This window comes from Heliangelus exortis, chromosome 4, assembly GCF_036169615.1.
Source record: "Heliangelus exortis chromosome 4, bHelExo1.hap1, whole genome shotgun sequence".
In the NCBI taxonomy this organism is placed as follows: Eukaryota; Metazoa; Chordata; class Aves; order Apodiformes; family Trochilidae; genus Heliangelus; species Heliangelus exortis.
The window spans coordinates 20,820,983-20,840,737 of record NC_092425.1 but is presented as its reverse complement, the minus strand read 5'-3'; the positions used below and the strand labels follow the sequence as shown (position 1 = coordinate 20,840,737).

At 37.9% G+C, this 19,755-nt stretch overlaps 1 protein-coding gene across 15 annotated transcripts in view; it reads right to left on the bottom strand.

Moving 5' to 3' along the window:
- Window positions 1-19,755, bottom strand: part of TENM3 (teneurin transmembrane protein 3) — a 403,572-nt gene that overhangs the window by 178,977 nt on the left and 204,840 nt on the right. For 2 of the 15 annotated variants that reach the window (XM_071743238.1, XM_071743242.1), the window contains exon 1: window positions 8,692-8,982. The exons of the other annotated variants lie outside the window; for them this stretch is intronic. In XM_071743238.1, the coding sequence (XP_071599339.1) occupies window positions 8,692-8,746 (55 nt within the window). In that variant the 5' untranslated portion in view covers window positions 8,747-8,982. Of the gene's footprint in view, window positions 1-8,691; window positions 8,983-19,755 lie in introns of those variants that run through there. 15 annotated transcript variants of the gene reach the window in all.

The window sequence follows — 19,755 nt, the reverse complement described above, 5'->3', positions numbered from 1 at the left end:
CAGAAGATGTGGTGTGAATGATGGTATAATAAGTTTTACTATATTTTAGGCATAAATTACTCACACATCATTCCAATTGAAAGATCCTAACATGCAAGTAGAATATGTCACCACAGCTGCTCCTTGGGAACAACAACATATTAATTTGGAAGAGAAATACATTTATGAAAATGCCTGATTAGCAGAAAAAACAGAAAACAATTAATTATAAACAATAATATACAACACAACTGCTTTATTTGACGTTTTTATGGTTACAGTCTGTTTTCATGGAATATATTGAATTAAAATGCATCCAGCTCTTCCCTTCCCATGCCCAGCTCAGATTAGTCTTCACTGATGTTATCCATTTAAAAAAACTCTTGTTTTCTATAAACCAAGCTTTGAAGGAAAGGCTCCCATATTAGTTGAGTGTAAAGATGCTGGACAGAGTGCACAAAATTACCTTCTTGCTTCAGGCACCTCTTACCAAACCCCAGTTTGGAGCAGAAATGCATGCTCCCTCTCCTTTTTGCTTTGCAAAATACTCTATTTTTATCCTGCATGCCTTCTAAACCCTGCAAAGATGGAAGGCAGCATACCTCTGAGAACTGCACAACATACATGAAGTCAAGGTAGCGCCACCTATGTCACTGCATCCGTGACCTCCTTACAGACAAGGCTTCCAGATGTCCCAGTCCTCCCTTTCACAGACAAGGAAACCTCTACCTCTCTGACTTCTACCATCTTATCTCTCCTTGCCCTTATAATTCCATGCATTCTTATTAATAGATGATGTTTTGAATTTCCCTCACAATGCAATAAAAAACTTTATTATACTTTTTTCTGTTACAAATTAATTATTTTATTGTAGAAAATGAAGGGAACTTCCACTAAAGAATTATCATGCCATATGGAAGTGTTGAATGTAGCACTAGTTAAATAACTGTACCAATTCATGTAAATCACGGACATATACACTTAGAAAAGTATTTACAGCATTTTGTTACATGCACATGGAATAACATAAATATCCAAGTAATATTAGTAATGCCATTGTTTCTTTTGATGAAAGCAAAGCTAGACATGTTTAGAAAAATGTGCTACATGGATACAGCTGGGCACTTCTTTATGGAGTATCCCATATTTATCAAAAGGAACTGCAGACTCTTCAACATGAGAAGAGACTCAGAACTACCTTTATAACCACCTGCTACTGGAGAGGCATCTCAGGTTAACCCAACTTCTGGTCAATGTAAGAGAAACAAGTGACCAGAGGAAACAGCTAATCAGAGAAAAGACTCTTTCATGTTCTGCTTGATTCTGGCCAGAGGATTAAATCCAATCTCTCACCTTCCAGGTGGATGCCCCAGCTAATGAGCCCTCAGCTAATACCAGAGCTACTTCTTCTCCTGGCTTTTTTTTTCATTAAAATCTCTGAAGAACTGTGTTTAGTTCCTCATCAAGATGAATGCCAAGCCTGCTAAATTTTTCATGACACTGATTTCTTGTTCTCCTGCCAGCCCCAGTTATGTGTGAACATTTTAGGCTCCCTCAGGCATTTATTTTACTACAGAGTCCTGAAATACTTAAGTCTATTAAGACCTAAAATAAACATGCAAAAAAGGAGGAATCTGCTGGTAGCCCTCTCAGTCTGTGTTTAAGGAGGCAGCGCACACACCACCAGAGCCTGGAAATATTCTCAGTGTCACTGGTGAACAGATCCATTCAGCAACAAATCCATCAAGCAGCGTCAGCTGCCACAGTGGGGCTCAGCCCCTCAGGACTGCCAGCAGGCTGGGAAGAACCGGCCAAATGGGGCAGAACCTGAGAGAACCAGCTGGGCTGCAAGTGCACAGCTGGAGCGGAAGGCCTTCCAGAGAAGCTGGATTTACCAAACACACATACAATGCCTGCTCTGCACGCGCATTACCCCTGGGCCCGTGCCCAGCTGGGACCCTGCCTGCTCCCTTGCTGCCAGGAAAGGGGTGGCCGGGAGCAGACCGTGACTGAAAAATAATTCTCACAGCTTGGCCTTGGTTACCCTCCTCACCAAAGGCCTTTCAGGAGCAGAACGTGTGCTGGCTGCAAGCTGGGCTGGCCTGCTATGCACTGAAGAAGTGTGAGCTTGAGGGAAGAAGGCCAAACAGCAGAAGATTTCAGTCAGGGCTTGCAAGGCACAGAGGGCTAATGAATTAACCACTGGGCTGCAAAGCTGGCACGTGGGCTATGAGCCTACATTCATCCCTGAACTACAGAAAGGAGCTGAAAGAACACTCCTATAACGAATTCCCTGCACAAAACATCTGGATTTGAAGTCACCCACTGAAATAATTTTATGGTCATTTCCCAGTTTATCTATGCATTCTGTAGCTGCTCCCTCCAAAGCAGTCTGGAAATAGACCAAACTGCACTGCTTATCTTTAGGTCTCTTATTTCCTACAAGAACTCCAGCACCACTTCTGCTCACAATGCTTTATTATTATTGTTATACTCATTGCTATTATATATTTCAAAAAAAAGCACAAGTGGCCAATTTGTGGCCAGAAAACACTGTGCTCCATACCAAATCTGAAATTCAACATTGCTGTCTTGGAGACACTCCAGACAGGTGTGAAAAAGTACAGAGAATCATAGAATCATTTTGGTTGGAAAAGACCTTTACGATTATCAAGTCCAACCATTGACCTAGCACCACCAAGTCCACCAATAAGCCATGTCCCATGGATGCACAGTCTTATATTGCTGATGCTACATCCTAAAAAGGCGAAGTGGACATCTAACCCGGCTCTCATGACCAGCTCATGTTTGTCCCTAGCATATCTTCAGAAAGCTCCCAAAGACCAGACCATCTTCCATATAATGCCTCTTATCATCCCTACCTAAATTGCCACCTTGCTTACTTTTTTATTTCCTTAAAAAATTTAGTTTGTGTGTCTTCTTCTATATATGTTTGCACCAAAATTTCAAAATGCTCTTATTAAACTGTTTCCCTCCTACAGTATTCAAATGACTATTATGTAGATGTTAGCAATCCAGTCTTCAGGAGACCAATACTCAAAGTCCCTGTAATGAACTGTACTTAGCATGCTTGTAACATGTCTGTATGTCACCCTAGCAGCTGATCCTCACTTGAAAGTACAGCCTAAGACACAATGCCCTCAAAATGCCTTTTTGACACTGTGAAGGATTTTTTTCCCTCAATACCAAATCTGACAGCGGGACCTTACCAATATCCAAGCACAATGGAGCACTGATTTCCAACTTAATCTTTTCCCTATTTCTGATGCTCCAAAGACACTTTGGCAAAGAGATCATTCTGAAGGCAAAATCCAGATGATTTCTCTACTAACAATGGATACAGATGTGTGAAAGCATTCCTGAAGCCTGCAATTCTGTAAAGTGCATATATTTTTCAGTAAAAAGGTAGTGGTAGAATAGAACTTGGAAATTTTTTTATATTGTATTTCCTTGTTTTGGTGAAGAGTGCACTTCAGTTTCCTGGTGTTTCCACAGTAATTGAAGAAAAAAATGAAAGAACAGAATGAAATAACTACCAAAATGTCTATAAAAGTTCAGTACTATAGGTAAATATCCACTACATCTACCAAACAGTTTAATTCAAATGCACATTATGTTAGTTCCCTGTATAATCTGTAATTCATTTTACCTTATTGCCTGGCCATTTTTGTTCACTAGTTTTTTTGTTTTGGTTTGGGTTTTTTTGGTTTTTTTTTTTGTGTGTGGTTTCTTTTTTTGTTTGTTTTTTTTTTTTTTTTTTTTTTTTGTGGTTTTTTTTTTTTTTTTTTTTTTTTGTTGGGGTTTTTTGTTTGTTTTTGGTTTTGTTTGAGTTTTGTTTGGGTGGTTTTTTTGTTTATTTCCATTCTCTCTACCTTTCCTACCTTCATCTTGAAAAACTGAAAACTTACCAGAAAACTACCAGTAAAGAAATTGTTTCTTCCTACAATTGGCAAAGTCCTTAAGCATTAATTGGAAAAACATTATCATTCCAGTTACAATGGTATTCTTTTCTTGTTCCTCTAATAGAAGCACAATGGAGCAGCAGACTGAGTGGCATGTCTGTGATGAATCATACCTCATGACCCTGAATGCCCATGGCAGATGGAAATGAGAATCAGTCATTTCTCCCACTGAGAGCTGACAGGACGTGAAATATAGAGCAAACTGAAGTTTGAGGATCAGAGCTGCCAGTTTTTATATCACCTGGGACCCTTAAAAGGACCACAAGGCCCATTTCCTTAAGACAAAATCCTTTGCTCTGCCTCAGTCCTGAGTAGGAGGGAGCCTTCTTCAGCTGAGCTTTGCTGTAAAATAGCTGCTACACTTCTGCAGACACATGAGGGGCCTTACTGCTTTTTGTTTTCAAGCAGCAAAAGGACACGCTGTCAAGCATTTCACCCACAACATTCTTCTGCCTTGTGTGGTGGGAACCACACTTCAGGGAGTCAGAAGAGCTCACAAAACAGACGGATTCAAAATTTAAGGACAGTGTGGCTAAAAACCGGTTCTGAATTCCTGAAATCTTAATATATAATAGAAACAATGACACAGCTTTGCCCAAAGAAATGGCAGATTGTGACCCCAAAGTTCTCCTTCAGTCATCTTTTTAAACCTGTAACTTAGCTCAGCTTTGAACAAGATCTGTGTAATGAGGAATGCCAAAGGAATATTCCCTAAAATTTAAACACCACAAAAGTTTCACTCAGAAACCAGGCATGGCACTAGTGCACATTTATTATCCATGAGCCAAAATTTGACTAATGTAATTTCAGATTCATAATTACTGATGGAGGCCATATGTGGTTTTATTAAAAAGGAAACTGTCAAATCAAAAAATACCACTTCCATCTGACTTCTTCTAGAGTTCCACTGTTTCAAATAGCATCTCAGATTTATATAACTGAAATAACCACTATATATATTTTCAAGATTTTAGAAGTCTCATTCTCTGTAAAGGAAATTTTGCCCTTTCTTCACCCATTTGCATTACTCTCTCAAACACCAATAAGGAAATTAAAATATACAAACTGAAACAAAACAACAGTACATCACGAAACCCTAAATATAACAGTAGATGCAGGAGTTGCATTTTTTTTAACCTGATTTTAAACAAGTGATCTGATTTGGGTGCTGGATACAAGGAATTCTCTTTTGGTGGGCATTACAGAAATGTATTACAAAAAAAAAAACAAAAACCAACAACCCGAGTCCTTTTTCTGTATGAAGTAACAAATGTCTGGCACCAGGCAGCATTCACCCAAGAGTGAAAATTCAAAAGCAGAATAGCTGAATTACTAATGACGATGTGTCATCTGTCTCCCCAGAGCTTCCAATGTGGCTAATGTGCTGCCAACTTCTAATACAGGTTCCAGAAAATCTCCAGGGAATGGCAATCTGCAAGTCTGATGTCTATATGCTAGTGGAGTTAATAGAACCCATAATAACAAATAGAGTAAATGGGCATATGTCTGAGAGGAGTAAAATTACAATTTACAGAAAGTGAAGTCCTGTCTCAAAAAACTGACCCAATTTTTTGAGTACCTCAAACAAACATGTGAAATCAGTGATCCAGCCAACAAAGCCTATGTGAATTTCCAAAAGCTTTTTTACCAGTACTTCATCAGAGGATTTAAGAAAATTAGCACCCAGGGCAAAATAAAGGTCTCTCCCTAGCAACATAACTAAAAGACATAACCACAAAATTGTAGAAATGGTCAAGCTTTCACAGCAGAGTAAGCCTACCAGTGGAGTACCACAGGCACCTGCACTGAGACCGGCTCCTCTTTCCCTATCCGTAATTGACCTGGAAAGGTAGCTGAGCACTGAGGAAACCAAGTTTGCAGATGACAAACTTATTCAGGCCAGTGAGGATGAGGGCAAGCAGTGAAGAATCACAGGACCTTATGAAATTGAGTGACTAGACAATCAAGTGGTAAATTAAATTCTGTGTGAATAAGTGTAGAGTCATGCACATGGGAAAATATAACCTTAACTTCACATGTACAGTAATGGGTTCTGAGCTGAACATTACCACTCAGGAGCGAGACCTTGGGGTTACGATAAATACTGCCATCAAAATGTCAGCTCAGTGCTAAGCTGCCAAGAGAAAGCAGCCCAAATATTAGGTATTGTTAGGAACCGAAGAGGAAGCAAAACAGAGAACACAATTATGACACTTTGCAGCGCCACACAGTTCATACCAGGGAGGAGTTTAGCAGACCAGCTTTATCACCAAGTATTCTGTGTTTAATTTTACAAAGGCAGGACTGAAACAGAAAGAGGCTTAATACAGAAAAGTGATCTATGACTAGGGGAACAAACAGCAGCTTTAACAGTCTGCATCTCAGTTTTGTATGAGTTTTCTCTGAGACTGCATCCAAAATTCAATAAGACAACACCTTCTAGATACTTGGCGTCAAACTATTCAAAGAAGAGGTTGACAAATTCCACATATGGAATCAATGAACTCTATTAAAATGCATTATTGCATATCACAAGCTTATTAATATTTAAATCAGCTGGTAAAATACAAGTTTGAAGACTTGCCTTCACTCTAGCAGTATATAGACAACTAAAAATCACTTTGCTGTGCCATTTTGAAATGACTCAAGACTTCAAGCCTTAATGGTAAGCACAAGTGCCTCCAAAAAGGAAAGTAGAAACAAACAAATCTAAAAATCTTCAAAGTCTTACCATCTTCACTGCTCTCTTCACATCCTTTCCTATCAGCTAGGCTGCTGAAGCAGCACAAAACTAAATTAGGCCTTCAGACTTCTAGCTAATCTCTACACATCCCTACTGAAACATCTACTTTTTGCTTTTATGAGAAAGGATTTGCCCATCTGCTAATGGCCTGATGCTACTTGTATCTTTGTCTAATTGCATGAGCCCTGAGACTGTTCTGGTTTTCATTTGGGTTGTTCAATATCAGACAAAGAATTTGGCTATCAATACTGGCAATGCACAGTGTTCTCACTGTTTACTTAGCTGCGTAAAATGCTGTCAGTTCACTTCACATATGCACATGCCTGGGTCTAACAGAAATACACTATCTCCACAATCCACAAACAATCTATACAGGGCTTTACTTATCGTGTAACAGAATAAATACAGAAAGATAGAAAATATTTTGGAGGAAGAAATCAGAATTTTGATAAGTAATTATTCTTTAATTTTAAACTCATAAATGTATCAAATGTGAGTGTATTTTTCAAAAAAACCATGCAGAGTATTTATTTAGTATAAACTGTTAGCTACGAGCTGCTACAGGAGAGTGCAGATGGACTCATGTTCTAAAACAGATCAGGTGGCAAATTATTTTTGCCATTATTCTAGCTTTACATTCCATTAAAAATCACTTAGAAGTTATTTCATTTCAAATGTTACAGAATTCCATTATGCAATAAGGATTTTCCCCTATTCTTTTCCTGTAGCTGTAATTTTCTACCACTGAACTGTAAGTGAAGTTTCTTTTTGGAAGGCATGCTTTTCAATTTGTCCTGTCCAAGCACGTTTTTATGACAGGTCATGAAGGACACTCAGCAGGAAGCGCTCTGGGAAAATAAGTACTGTCGACTAACAAAAAGCTTCTGTAGGGAATAAACGGCATGATTTTAATTAAAGTAGAATGAAGAAAGCAAAGTAAATATTAGCTGGTGGCAGTGCACTAAAATTTTCAGTCACTGCAGGTAAGTGAAGTCAATCAAATTTCTCAGAGAAATGCCTTCAGTATTTTTAAAGCAATGCATAGAATTGTTGATGCTGTGACAGGCAACAGACTGAATCCAAGGCAGGTATTTCAACTCACTAAAGCTCTGCATCCTTCTATCAGACAAGATGACTTACATTTCAGCACTGCTACAGTCACTTGTGTTAACCAGAGAAAAAACGAAGTACAATCAGGCAACCACCTCCCTTCTTTCTTGAGACTGCTGTTCACTACAAATTACATTATCCGTCTTCTGAAGCGAGAGAAGAAACAGTAATTAATCACAGAAACCCTTAGACTGTTAGATAAATAACTTTTTTGACCCTGTGTGGTTTTCAACAGGCAGGGCAAAGTCTCTGCAGCTGCAGCAGCTGCCTTCAAGCACTGGCAGTAGCATCGGGAACTGAAAGTCTCCGGTGCGGAGCCGATCAAGTCTGAAACAGTAATCGGCTCTTTTAAAAGTCCTGATGCACCCTGAAACTTTCCTTCTGTCATGCAGTTAGAGAATGCTGCATAAATGAAGTTTTTCAGGAGGCCATTCTAACTGAGCTCCTCATTACAAATCTAATTACAAGCTATCTTTATAATGTACACCTGACGACATCATGTAAAGCACTTTGCTTTAAAGGTCAGCAGAACTAAAAGAACAATTTTGCTATTTATAGTAAAGGGTGAACTTTTCTTATCTGGCTGTTTAAGTAGTCAACCCTTGAGTTTAATGTAATTAGGGAGGGGATATTCAATTTACAGTATCCACAAGTAATGATAATTACATTGGTTCAAAAAAGCTGTTGGTAAGCATAAGAAATCTTTGTAATTACATCCTGTTTCCAAAATGACTTGAGCACCGTGAACTCAAAGCATTTCAGCAAATGAAGGCCAAGGCACATAAAAGGAGAGCTACGGTGCTTTAAAAGCTGCACTGTTTAACATAATGAGCCGCCCGACCCAAGGGAGATCGCAGAACGCGCTCCACAACTCACCCCGACAGCCCATGCCATCTCCTTCCCTCTCACAAACATCCATTAAGAAAAACATAAGCCAGCTCCCTCATTGCCTCCTTCCCATCCCTCGCCAGCATTGCAGCACGGACCGGGGAGCCGGCCCACGGAACTCTGTCGGTCTCCAAGAGCCCGTCTGAGGCTCCGGCTGCCGATTCCGTCACGTTCAGGAGTGCCGGTGCTGCGAGCAGGGAAGCGATGCCGGGTCCCCCCCGCCGCCGGCCCCGCCAGCGCAGCAGATTAGCTGGGTCAGCAATCCGCCAGGACCAAGGTGAAAAATAAACAAATAACCATGTTCGCAGCAGCTGTGGCGATCGCTCTCCGGAAAATTATTCAGGCATTATGGGGGAGATGGTATTAAACGCTGCCACTTGCAGCTTCACGGCTCTCTGCATTATTCGCATCAGCCTGGGATGAGCACTTAAGGAGTATCATTGGAAAGCTTGTCCAGCTGAGCATCTTCCATTAAGTTTTTGTCTTAAAAGGAGATAGCAGAAACCTCTCTGCCTGGTAGTCAAAAGGCTTGTCATAATGCATTAATAACACAGCCTTGGCTCAGGTTTCCCTCAATGAAATCAGGCAGGCAGCCTACGAAGAAAACGCTGAGTGAACAACAGCTTCTCCAGAGACAGTGCAATAAACTTGCCACTACTTGGCATGATTTGGTGTCTGAGACGAGGATGACCAACGCTACTCGACAAGACCTGTCAGAGCTCCTTAAGGGTCCTAGCAAAGAAACCCAGAAAACAGTAATTCTTCAGCAGCATGTGATTCACTGCTTGGAAGTGAAAACTTCACAGTTTAGCTGCAGAAATAAATGTACTCGTCTGCTTTTACTATGCCCAGGGCAAAGCTGGCAATCAGCTCCGATCAATATTTTGCATCCAAAAGCAAAAAAAGCTAGAAGAGGTGAGGCAAACTACAATATCAGATTACTGCAAAAATTAACAGGACTATCACAACTCTTCCATCAGATTTTAAACTCATCTAAAGCGTCATTTCCTTCTAAGTAGGAAAAAATAGAAAAATCAATTGAAGTTATCTGTTAGGTAAGGAAACAAGCTCAGGAAAACTGTCAAGATAAAGTCAGTGGGATTGCATCAAACTAGGGAGGGCAGAATATGACTTTTTTTTTTGAGTGTGCATCCATTCATACAGAGCTAAAATGCATGTGTTATGTTTAATTGAGTCTTATATACCTCCTCCTGTGAGATCTGTTGATCACAAAGACATGAAGAAGAACTGTTATTCTTACTGGCATTTGATCCACCAGCATTTCATATACATAACACTGCTTTATATGACACAATAGTCAAGTAATATAGTAACTACTGTCCAGTTCAATGTTATCATCCAAGGTTTAAAAGAGTCTTCAGCATAAAAACTAGTATTACAAATTTTATATTTACTATGACAGGTTTCCAGGTTTGTATTAATTTTTTAAAGATGCTTTATCTGTATATACCAGAAGTATTCCTAACATATAAATTAATTTTTTCCACTTAGAAAAAGCAACATACGTACTTAAGTTGGCTAATTATTGATTCTAGAACACCTGTGTCACAAAATCATATTCTGCACTAAAGTAGATTCAGATAGAATCTATTATCTGTCTTTAAAACTATGGTCTATAAACATTATTAGAAACAGCACTATTAGCATGTCTAGAGATCCCTGTATGCCAGCAGAATGCAACTGATTGAACAGAAATCAATAAAGGTATTTAATGACTTCATGAGAAAAATAGGTGACCCTCACAACCTTAATGGATTAATGTCACTTACGTGCAACACATTGCATAATGCTGACACAGAGCCACTCAAAGCAGTGTCACTTTTCATATGAGTGTCTTAAAACCTTATCAAAGGGAAATTGTGTTTTAATGCTATTTCAGATGTCATTTTTGAGAGGATTTTTAAAATCCCATTTCATAAAGCAGAAAGCATGATCTGAATTGTTACAAGTAGCTTTTGTCATTGGCACATGTACTAGGTCACCCTCTGAAGCTAGCTGGTGAAACGAAATCCTGAACAGAGAAGGAGGATAACACTTTGAAACATTACTCAACTTGTCTACAGTCAGCTTTTGTCCCTGAGTCCACCTTTATCTATATATCCAAATCTTTAATTAATTACCAACAGTAGGCTTTGCTAGGGAAGTCAAACTACTCCTCACAGTGGGTCCTAAAGCATGAGACAGGGGGGATACACAGCCTCTGATATGCTACCTGAGAAAACGGGAGGAGGGAGATTACATAAATGAAAGACTACTGTGCCATCAAATGAATCCTTGCCTCTCAGACCCCGAGAATACAGCCAGATCTCTTTAAGAACATGGGTATCCATCCATCTTCAGTATTCTGCTTTTGCATCCTATTTTCATCAATCACCAAAAAGCAGCTGTGGGTCACAGCAAACTGCTCCATGCTGTCATTCCTTTATTTTCACTCTAATGGACTAAATTCAGAAATATGCAGTATCTCTTTAGTGACATGAAGGCTCTTTTTTGGCAAAGCAGCAAGTCAAGTGAAAGGTGTCAATATGCATTGATTAAGCAGGCTTTGCCATCACCAGGCTGCATTTACAATTCCTTTGGACTGAACCCAAACATAACTGAAGGGAGTGGATGTTCATATTTCTATTTGCCGTATTATTTACCATCATTTTATTGTCAACATGAAGAAAAATCAAAGAACTAAGCCCCAAAACTTTTTCCTAGTGGTAATTTTGTTCCAGCTTGCATTGTAGTTTTCACCTGAAGAAATAAGAAAAAACCTGCATTCAGATGAAATAAGGAAAAAAAAATGCAGAAGCTTTTTCTCACTTGAACATTTCCTTATTCTTTCCCAAAGGATATGAAAACTCCTTCAGTACACTGTAGCATCATAATTGGCTATAATTGACTCAATCCCTCAATTTTTAAGGCAATCTATAAAATATGGATTGTTTTGTCACCTGGGAGACAATTTTGTGACACCACACTGTTTATCTTGTTACAGTGGTCTTGGCTGCACTCGTTATTCGTTACCCCTCAGACTACCTTATTTGTGCTGTAATCCTGGATGTGTCTCTGTTTAATGCACTGCACATAAGAGTTAGCTGTAATACCAAATATTTTGAGTGTTACAAAACCCATTTATTTGCTGAAGATCTTTTAATAGGGGATAAGTGTAGTGATGATACAGTAGCAGACAAAGTACAGCCATCACATTTGTGCAAGCAAGGTCAGTTCCAATACACCAGTGTACTTCATGTTATCCTGTCATTAGTCTATCTCACCACTTACTGCAAGTGAATCAAAAGGGATAGGGGACAAAAAAATAATTAAAGGTTTAACTGCTTTGCTGCTGTTTTTCTGTTACACCTGCTGTGCTGCTGCATTTGCAACATTTTAATGCAGAATGGTAAAGCTCCGGCTGTACAGTCAGCTACCACATCATGGTTGTTTTGCAACAGACTCTTAGGGCACAACAAAACAATGACTTCTGAATGGGAATGCCTGCATCTGGCCATTTCTATTAGCTGAATAAATGCAAGCACCTCAGAAAGCTATCTGCTTCAACCACAGTCAGAATGATGGAATTGGCTTCTCTTTTTTCCCTATGTATAACAATTATTTTTATTTATACACTTCTCTTTATGTGCTGCAATGCTTCAACTGAAAACTAAGGTAAGTATAGAAGGAAGATAAAAGCTAGAACATAAAAAAAATTTCAAGTACTGATAGTTATACACGTGCAAGAAATGATTGATAGAAACATTGATGTAATCCTGTCCATAGCAACAGTTTAATTATGAGCATCTTGGCACCGAGCCTGCTCTGTGTGTTGATTTTCCCCAACAGAGAATGCCATACAATCCATCTTTGTGTTATGTGCTACATGGAGACTACACGGAGTTCTCTACATGGAGAGGCCAATCAAAGGAGAACAAGGAACAGAGAAGTTGTAGTAAATCACTGGGGTGATACAGGAGTGAGTATGTTGGCCATGAATAATTTCACTCCTGAGGCTATGCAAGCTTGAGAAAAGGAAGAGGCAGAAACAAATACCACGAGGGTGCTACCCATGACAAAATAGTACTATAGGCCTTAATTACAGAGATTACAGCACAGAAAATATATACTCCTCCCTGATGAATGGCATGAATTCCTGGTACCAATCTTAGAATGCCCCATTTGGAATTCCTGTTCTAGGATCATGACTCTGTTTGTCACCTCCTATCCTAGGCAAGAAGGTGCCCCACCAGGGACAAAGGGCTCATGGGCTGTAGCTACATTAGAGACTGTAAAGTGAAGTGTGCCAAGAGGAGCTGATATGCTGCATGTAACAGCTACTGCCAAGAACATGGCAGACACATGATTCATATTTTAAGGGTTTTGAGGTAGTTGCAGTCTGGTCCTGTGGGCACATCTAAAGACAGGAAGACCACTTCGAAGCACATCATCCAGCCTGGTGCCACCCAGCAGCAATCAGCATGTGTGCTCTGATACCCCTCTGTGAGACAAATCAAAGTCTGGTCAGCTGGGAGGTTTCTGAAGGGCCACACATCCAACCCACACTAAAATACAAATACAGTCAGCACATCAAAGGGGAGGTGTAACATCACTGGTGAGGACCTTAGGAGGAAAAAGCAACAGTGAAGGCTTAAAGCGTTTTCAATAAACGGTGAATTATGACTTCGACCATTTCTCAAGACATGTGCAGGTAATTTCCAGACAGAAAAAACAACAACAACAAAAATTAGAATGATATTTTATAATTAACCTGACATTCCAGTATCTCTGTTGGGAAGTGTTTTTTAAAAAAATCCATCCAAGTTATGATGCAATGTATGAATTCTATTCAACAAAACAAATCCAACAATGGACTTCAGTCTACATGCAACTGAAATCTACAGTGCTTATCTACACAAAAAATTTCCTTAAATTCCAGACCTACTTTTTTTTTAAACAACATCTCTCTCAAATACTGAAGCAGAAGTTTAAGGTTATAGTATCTGCTCTTTACTTTAAGGAAACGTTCTGGTAGCTTTTAAGTGTGTGAACAAGGGTTTTGTGAAATCCTGCTAGGCTATTACATGTGGTAAGAAAACCATCAATCATTTCTGTAGCCTGGTGTCCACATTCACAACTTAACTCAATAAAGACTGTTTTTAGTTTGTATTATAGTATGAATATTTTATGTATGTAACCACATAAATCAATGAGAATACTCACCTATGTATATGCATAGATCATACCATTTATATGCTTTTTGGAAGGAAGCACTGAAAACAAAAATCAGCTTTCTAAAGATCACAGAAATTACAAGAGACATATTCAAAACAAACACATAATTTTGAACTTTTCAGAATGAACTTATGTCCCACAACTGTTGTTTCACTCTACGTTTTTTATTTGCATATGTGCAACTGTTTCCATCTTAAAGACACTGTGCTCGCATCATAATATGAAAACAACTTTTTTTTTTTTTTTTTAAATACGTCTAATTAATGGGTATACTTTACTTATTGTGCATTACCTGTGAGAAACAGCTTTTAAACACAAAATGTTAGAATCTAGGATGCTCTGCTTTATATTCACTAGCTCTCCCTCAACAGAATTTACTTAAAATACTGAGGAACAATAGAGAAAGGGAATTTCTAAGGGGAAATTTCTAAGGGAATTTAGGGAATTTTATAAGCTAATATGCAGTATGTTTTACAGCTAATTTTTTATAAGCTAAGGTATAAGCTAATGTGCAGTTCATTACATTATAAAAATCTATTATGTCACAGAACAAAAATTGGATTAGTTATTTAAGCTTTGAAAGCCTAAGATACTGATAATTCTTCCAGATACAGTAATTTTTAGCTCTGAATTCAGGTCTCCTATTTCAGCTCAGAGAAGTACTCAAGAAATACTTGGGTTTTCTAAACAACAAATGTACTAAGAAAAATCTGTACTTGATAAGAAGTCCTTTTTCTATCACCTCATTTTTTTCAGTGCCAAACATTCTAGTTTGCTAACCACAGAAAATCTGTTTGATCATCTCTTTACTGCAGAGATTCTCTCATAAATAAACACATCTAAAATACCTATATGACTCTACTGATTGAATGAATACTGAATAAAACACCCAGCTGATTAAACTGAATATTCACTTAACTTATTTACCCTTCAACTGCTAGAGAACACAACAAAGAACAAAACCAGAGGAAGTCCCATGTTGAGACACTAACCAAAGCTAGAGTCATAAGAACAGTTACATCACTCCTGAGTAAATTCCACAAAAAAGTAATGTGCAAAATCTTCAGAACAAAAGGAAAATTACACGTCCCTGTGTCATGCCAGGGTTTGTGGGAGTGAGGGAAAATGGGCTCTCAGGCACATGGAAACACATAGAACATACAGTGCTTTTGAGGCAGGTCCTTTTATTTGCAAAAGAGAACTTTTAAATACAGCAGTGACTGTGCTTTGTAAAAAATGTTGAATTTGGAAGTGCTTAATGGCAACTATTACACACAGGACACAGAAATTTTGAAACGAACAAAATAGTTCTGAAGACACAATGCAATTGCAAATTAAACAAATAAATTTCTAATTAACCAAGAACTGAATTAACAATTCTACTAATGCCTACTAATTCTGAGATTTAAGTTTGAGGCCATTTAAACTTTTATTAGTTTTGATGTATTACTTTAGATCAAAGCACACAAATCTGGCTGAAAGTATTTCTGCCCTAAGATCTGTATCTCTTTCCCTGATTGAAATCCTAAATAACACCACCATCACCACCCACCCCCCCAGAAGACTACATATCAAATCTCAGAGACAAGAGGATAATTTGCCACTCAAGAATTCTTAGCTATTGGAATAGGTGGCAAAAACCATCTAGTTCAGAATAGTTATATTTTAGCCAGTCTCACATTGAGCAGAGTTGGGAATTTGCTATAAGCCTTGCAGAGGACATTGAGCACTTTTCAGCCTGGAGACATGCTCCAGACAACCTTTGCTGAAGTTGGACTCAGAACTATCCAGTTATCACACACAGGTATCTACATAGAAACAGTGGCTCAAAGTACAAGAGTGGTTCAGAAACAAGGTCCTGCTACTCTATGTAAACAACTGCAGAGAAAATTGATGAAATTTTCTTTAACAACAAAAAAAATCAACACACACACACACACAAAATCCTCTATGTGCTAGTAACTCTGAGTGCTTAAGTTTAATTCACTGCTGTATTTAAAGTCTAATAATGTCCTTCTCTGAAGTCTTAAGAGTATAAAGGGAGCATGTGGAAAGCATTTTGGTTCTTACTGAATCAGTGAAGACTTGGAGCTCGGGAGAGCTTCCTGAGTGACTGCCACCCACTGTATGCTTCTGATTACCCTGCCCCGGTTGGTTTTGATTAAAAGGTTGAGAGGTATCACAGCTCAAGTAAGCAGGAGACAATTGCAGGAGCTGATGGATGATGGATGAACACTGATTCAAAAGTAACCTGCAAGACACCTCACAAACCACATTAATTGAGTCTGACAGTGAATATGGAGCTTCTTATCACGAATGTACAATGAACACACCCAGCTATAAGCTTCACTTATTTCATCCTGCCACTACAGGTGACACTTTTCTGAGCAACTTTTGGTTTAGACGATTAATTTTTTAGAAAATGAATACTTTGGAAGTAGCTGAAGGGACAGATTTGTATTTCAAGCTGATTTTTCTACAAGTAAACATTGCTATATGACAAAACTGTTGCCTAATTTTAAAACTTGAAATACTAAAATAGCTTGTCCACTTATCATATAAAAGATGTTTAGTACATTTTGGCAGAAAGTACAGACGAGATCCTAAAAAAAAAAAAAAAATAACCAATTATTTTGGATCAAAACTGTAAGCAAGCTTTTCAGTTATTTACATGCACTTGAATTAAATATTAAAATGTTCTCAATAGGCTATAGTTGCCTGACCTGCGATCATATCTACAGTAGAGGACTACAGCATAAACAGAAAAAAAAAGCTATTTGTGGGAGTCATTGAATTTCTACAATTTGACACAATGGCAAATGGGCAAAACAGTAGCTTGCATCTTGGGACCAGTTTACCTCACTGCAGCACTGAGCGCAGGCTATTAAGCCCTCTTTCTGATTATCTTAGTTGCTGTAGTGAGCTCACATGAATGCATTACATTGGATTTGGTCAGTAGCTTGAATACCTCTACACCAAATTATTTGTGGATTAATTAAACACATATTTGAATCTACTCAGAGTAGCAGTATCTGAAGAAGCAGCACCGAAACATACATGCTCCAAAATTGATAAATGAAATATATATGAATTTATAAATTTATAAATGAAAAATATATAAATGAAAGCTAAATTAAATTAACAATCCCACTATAAAAAAGACAAATTAACAATATTAATTTTAAAAAATTAAAGCAAAACAGTGGAGTTATTACATACACTGCAGTTATTAAATAAGCAGGTAACTTTTTACAAAAACTGATTACATGACAGACTTTGCATTTGTTTAGGGCCTAGTGCCTAAATGAGAGGGCATCATTAAAGATCTGAGAACTGAGATTGTGTTCCAGCTAACCAGAGAACATGAAAGGATCAGCTCATCTCCATTCTAAACCAAGTACTTAGATTGAGGGTCTCATGCCAATTATGGAAGCCTGATAAAAATACATTTGATTAGGTAGTAAGCTTCTCTTCCTCCCCTTCACAATCAGATATGGATGAAATAAGCCATTCCTGCTCTCTTCAAGACATTCAGTCTTACTACATTTAAATTCAAATACAATATTGACATGCAAACCTCCCGTTTGATAAAATACATGTCTGCCATGTGCTGGGCAGAAAACACATTTTATAGGCTACAGACTTTATATTGAGACTGAACTCATAAAAAAAAAAAAAAATCCGAGTCTGGCTCTACACATTCTGACTCTCCTTCACCTGTCTCTCCTTCATACTGTCAATGAGAAAAATAAACATCCATTAAATATACTAAAATAAGTTAAAATTAAACAATTTAGTACTTAAGCACTACTTCTAAACCACACACTTGTTTTCCAGATACATATCCACTTAAGGAAAGCAGAGGCAGCACAAGCTTTTTTAGCAAGCCTGGTTTGACGTATGACCAGACAAGAAGGCAAAGATTACTTTTTTTTTTCTTCATTAGATGATGAAGCCTGCCTGTTTCTGCTCATTCATCTCCCTTAGTCCAGCAAGCCAGAACATGACAGTTTACTTTCAGGGCCTCCTTAGTTTGTATTGACCATTTTAGGCAGCGTAGTCTCAAAATATTTTGTTTTATACACTTACAGTCCATTGAACAGAAGCCAACATAAGTTCTTCAAAGACTAAACAAATTATTCTTAAAAAAAATCCAACTGAAAACAAAAATCTTTGCAAACTGTCGAAGTCAGACACAAAACTAAGAAAAAAGCCTCAAAGGCAGTACTGCTTCCCTCACATGTAAAACAATTCTTCCTCTGTTCTGCAGACAGACTTGAGATATCATTTCACATATAAACACATCATACATCTCAGTCAGCAGCTGAACTTTTAACAAAATTTCTTAACACAGTAATCAGAATAAAAATATTAGATAATCAGATTAAAATTATACTGATTTCAGAAATCATGGAGTATGCTTTTTTTTTTTCATGTGTAAACCTACCTGGTTTACCTTCACTTCCATGCACACTTGTTTGTGCTCACATATCATCCTCTGATCAGTTAATAGCTTTGTTCACTAGACTGGATAACATTTTTTTCCTAACTTAAAAAAAAGTACATAGAGTCCAAGGGGATGTGGATGTGAAGCACAAAGAAAAAAAAAATTAAAAAGAACAAAAACATTAAAAAAAGGAAAAATAATTTTAACAGCATATTTTTTACTTGTTTTGGGTTTTATGTTGATTTTTATTAGTATAAGTAATATAGTAAGCCTTCTAACTGTGGCTCAATCTCACATTTTCTTCTTTGTGACCACGTATCTGCATGCCTTTAGGGAACTCCATTTAATTCAGTGTTTTACACAAGGCTGTAGCCATTTTCAGCTGTGCTGTCTTTTTCCCCCTCCTTTTTCATTGTCAATGCATTTAAAAATATACATTAAAAAAACCAAACCTTCTTGTCCTCCCCTTTCACCAGCCCCTCACTTCTTTTAAAGCTGGGCAATATGAATTCTCCTCCACTTCCTAGCTCAAGCCATCTGCCAAAGATCTGTATTGTCAAGGACTAGGAAACCCTTTGCAGTAATAGGGAGTATTCTCAGTCACCACTGTTGTGAAAAGGTATAGCAAATTTTAATGATTTTTTTATTCTGAAAGCAGTGGTAATTATTCCAGCTTTAAATCAGTACTCTTAGCCTGTAATCCTTCATTCTGATGGAAGTAGCTGTGCTGTGAAGTTCATTGCTTTCTTTGGCGTGTAAGTGCAGCCCATAGTCTGAAAAAATATTTTTTTAAACTTAGAAAACCTACATGCATAAGAAAAATACTTGTATTCGGAACAATTTCATTGTCATTAAAATCCCAGAAGCAATAAACCTTGCACACAGGGACTCTGTTCAATTAGAAAGACAAAGACACGGGTTCAGATAGACCTGCTTCTTTTTTTTTTTTTTTCTTTTTAATGCAACATAGTTAACAAACTAGCTTCTGTCAAAACAAATTTGAAGATGGCAACAGAAAACAAAAGTTCAGGTTAGTTAAGTTACCCGGGCTCCATCAGCTCTGCCTATAGCTTTGAGTGGTAAAGGCAGAGAAATATTTTGCTAAACTAAAAAACAGCTCCCTCTTCCACATAGTTGACAAAAAAACCCAGGTATTAAATCAAAGCATGCAGCCTATAATTTAAAAAAAAAAAATAACATATTTTATATTTATCTACCTGCAAATCACTATTTTCTACATCGAACAATATTGTGCAATTGAAGAAAAAAAAAAAAAAGGTCAGTGAGTGTGAACCAGGCTCATCCCTGACTCAGCCTGAGCGGTTCCTACAGCTCTGCTCAGCAGTTCAGGTGCATGGAAATTCAGGCTG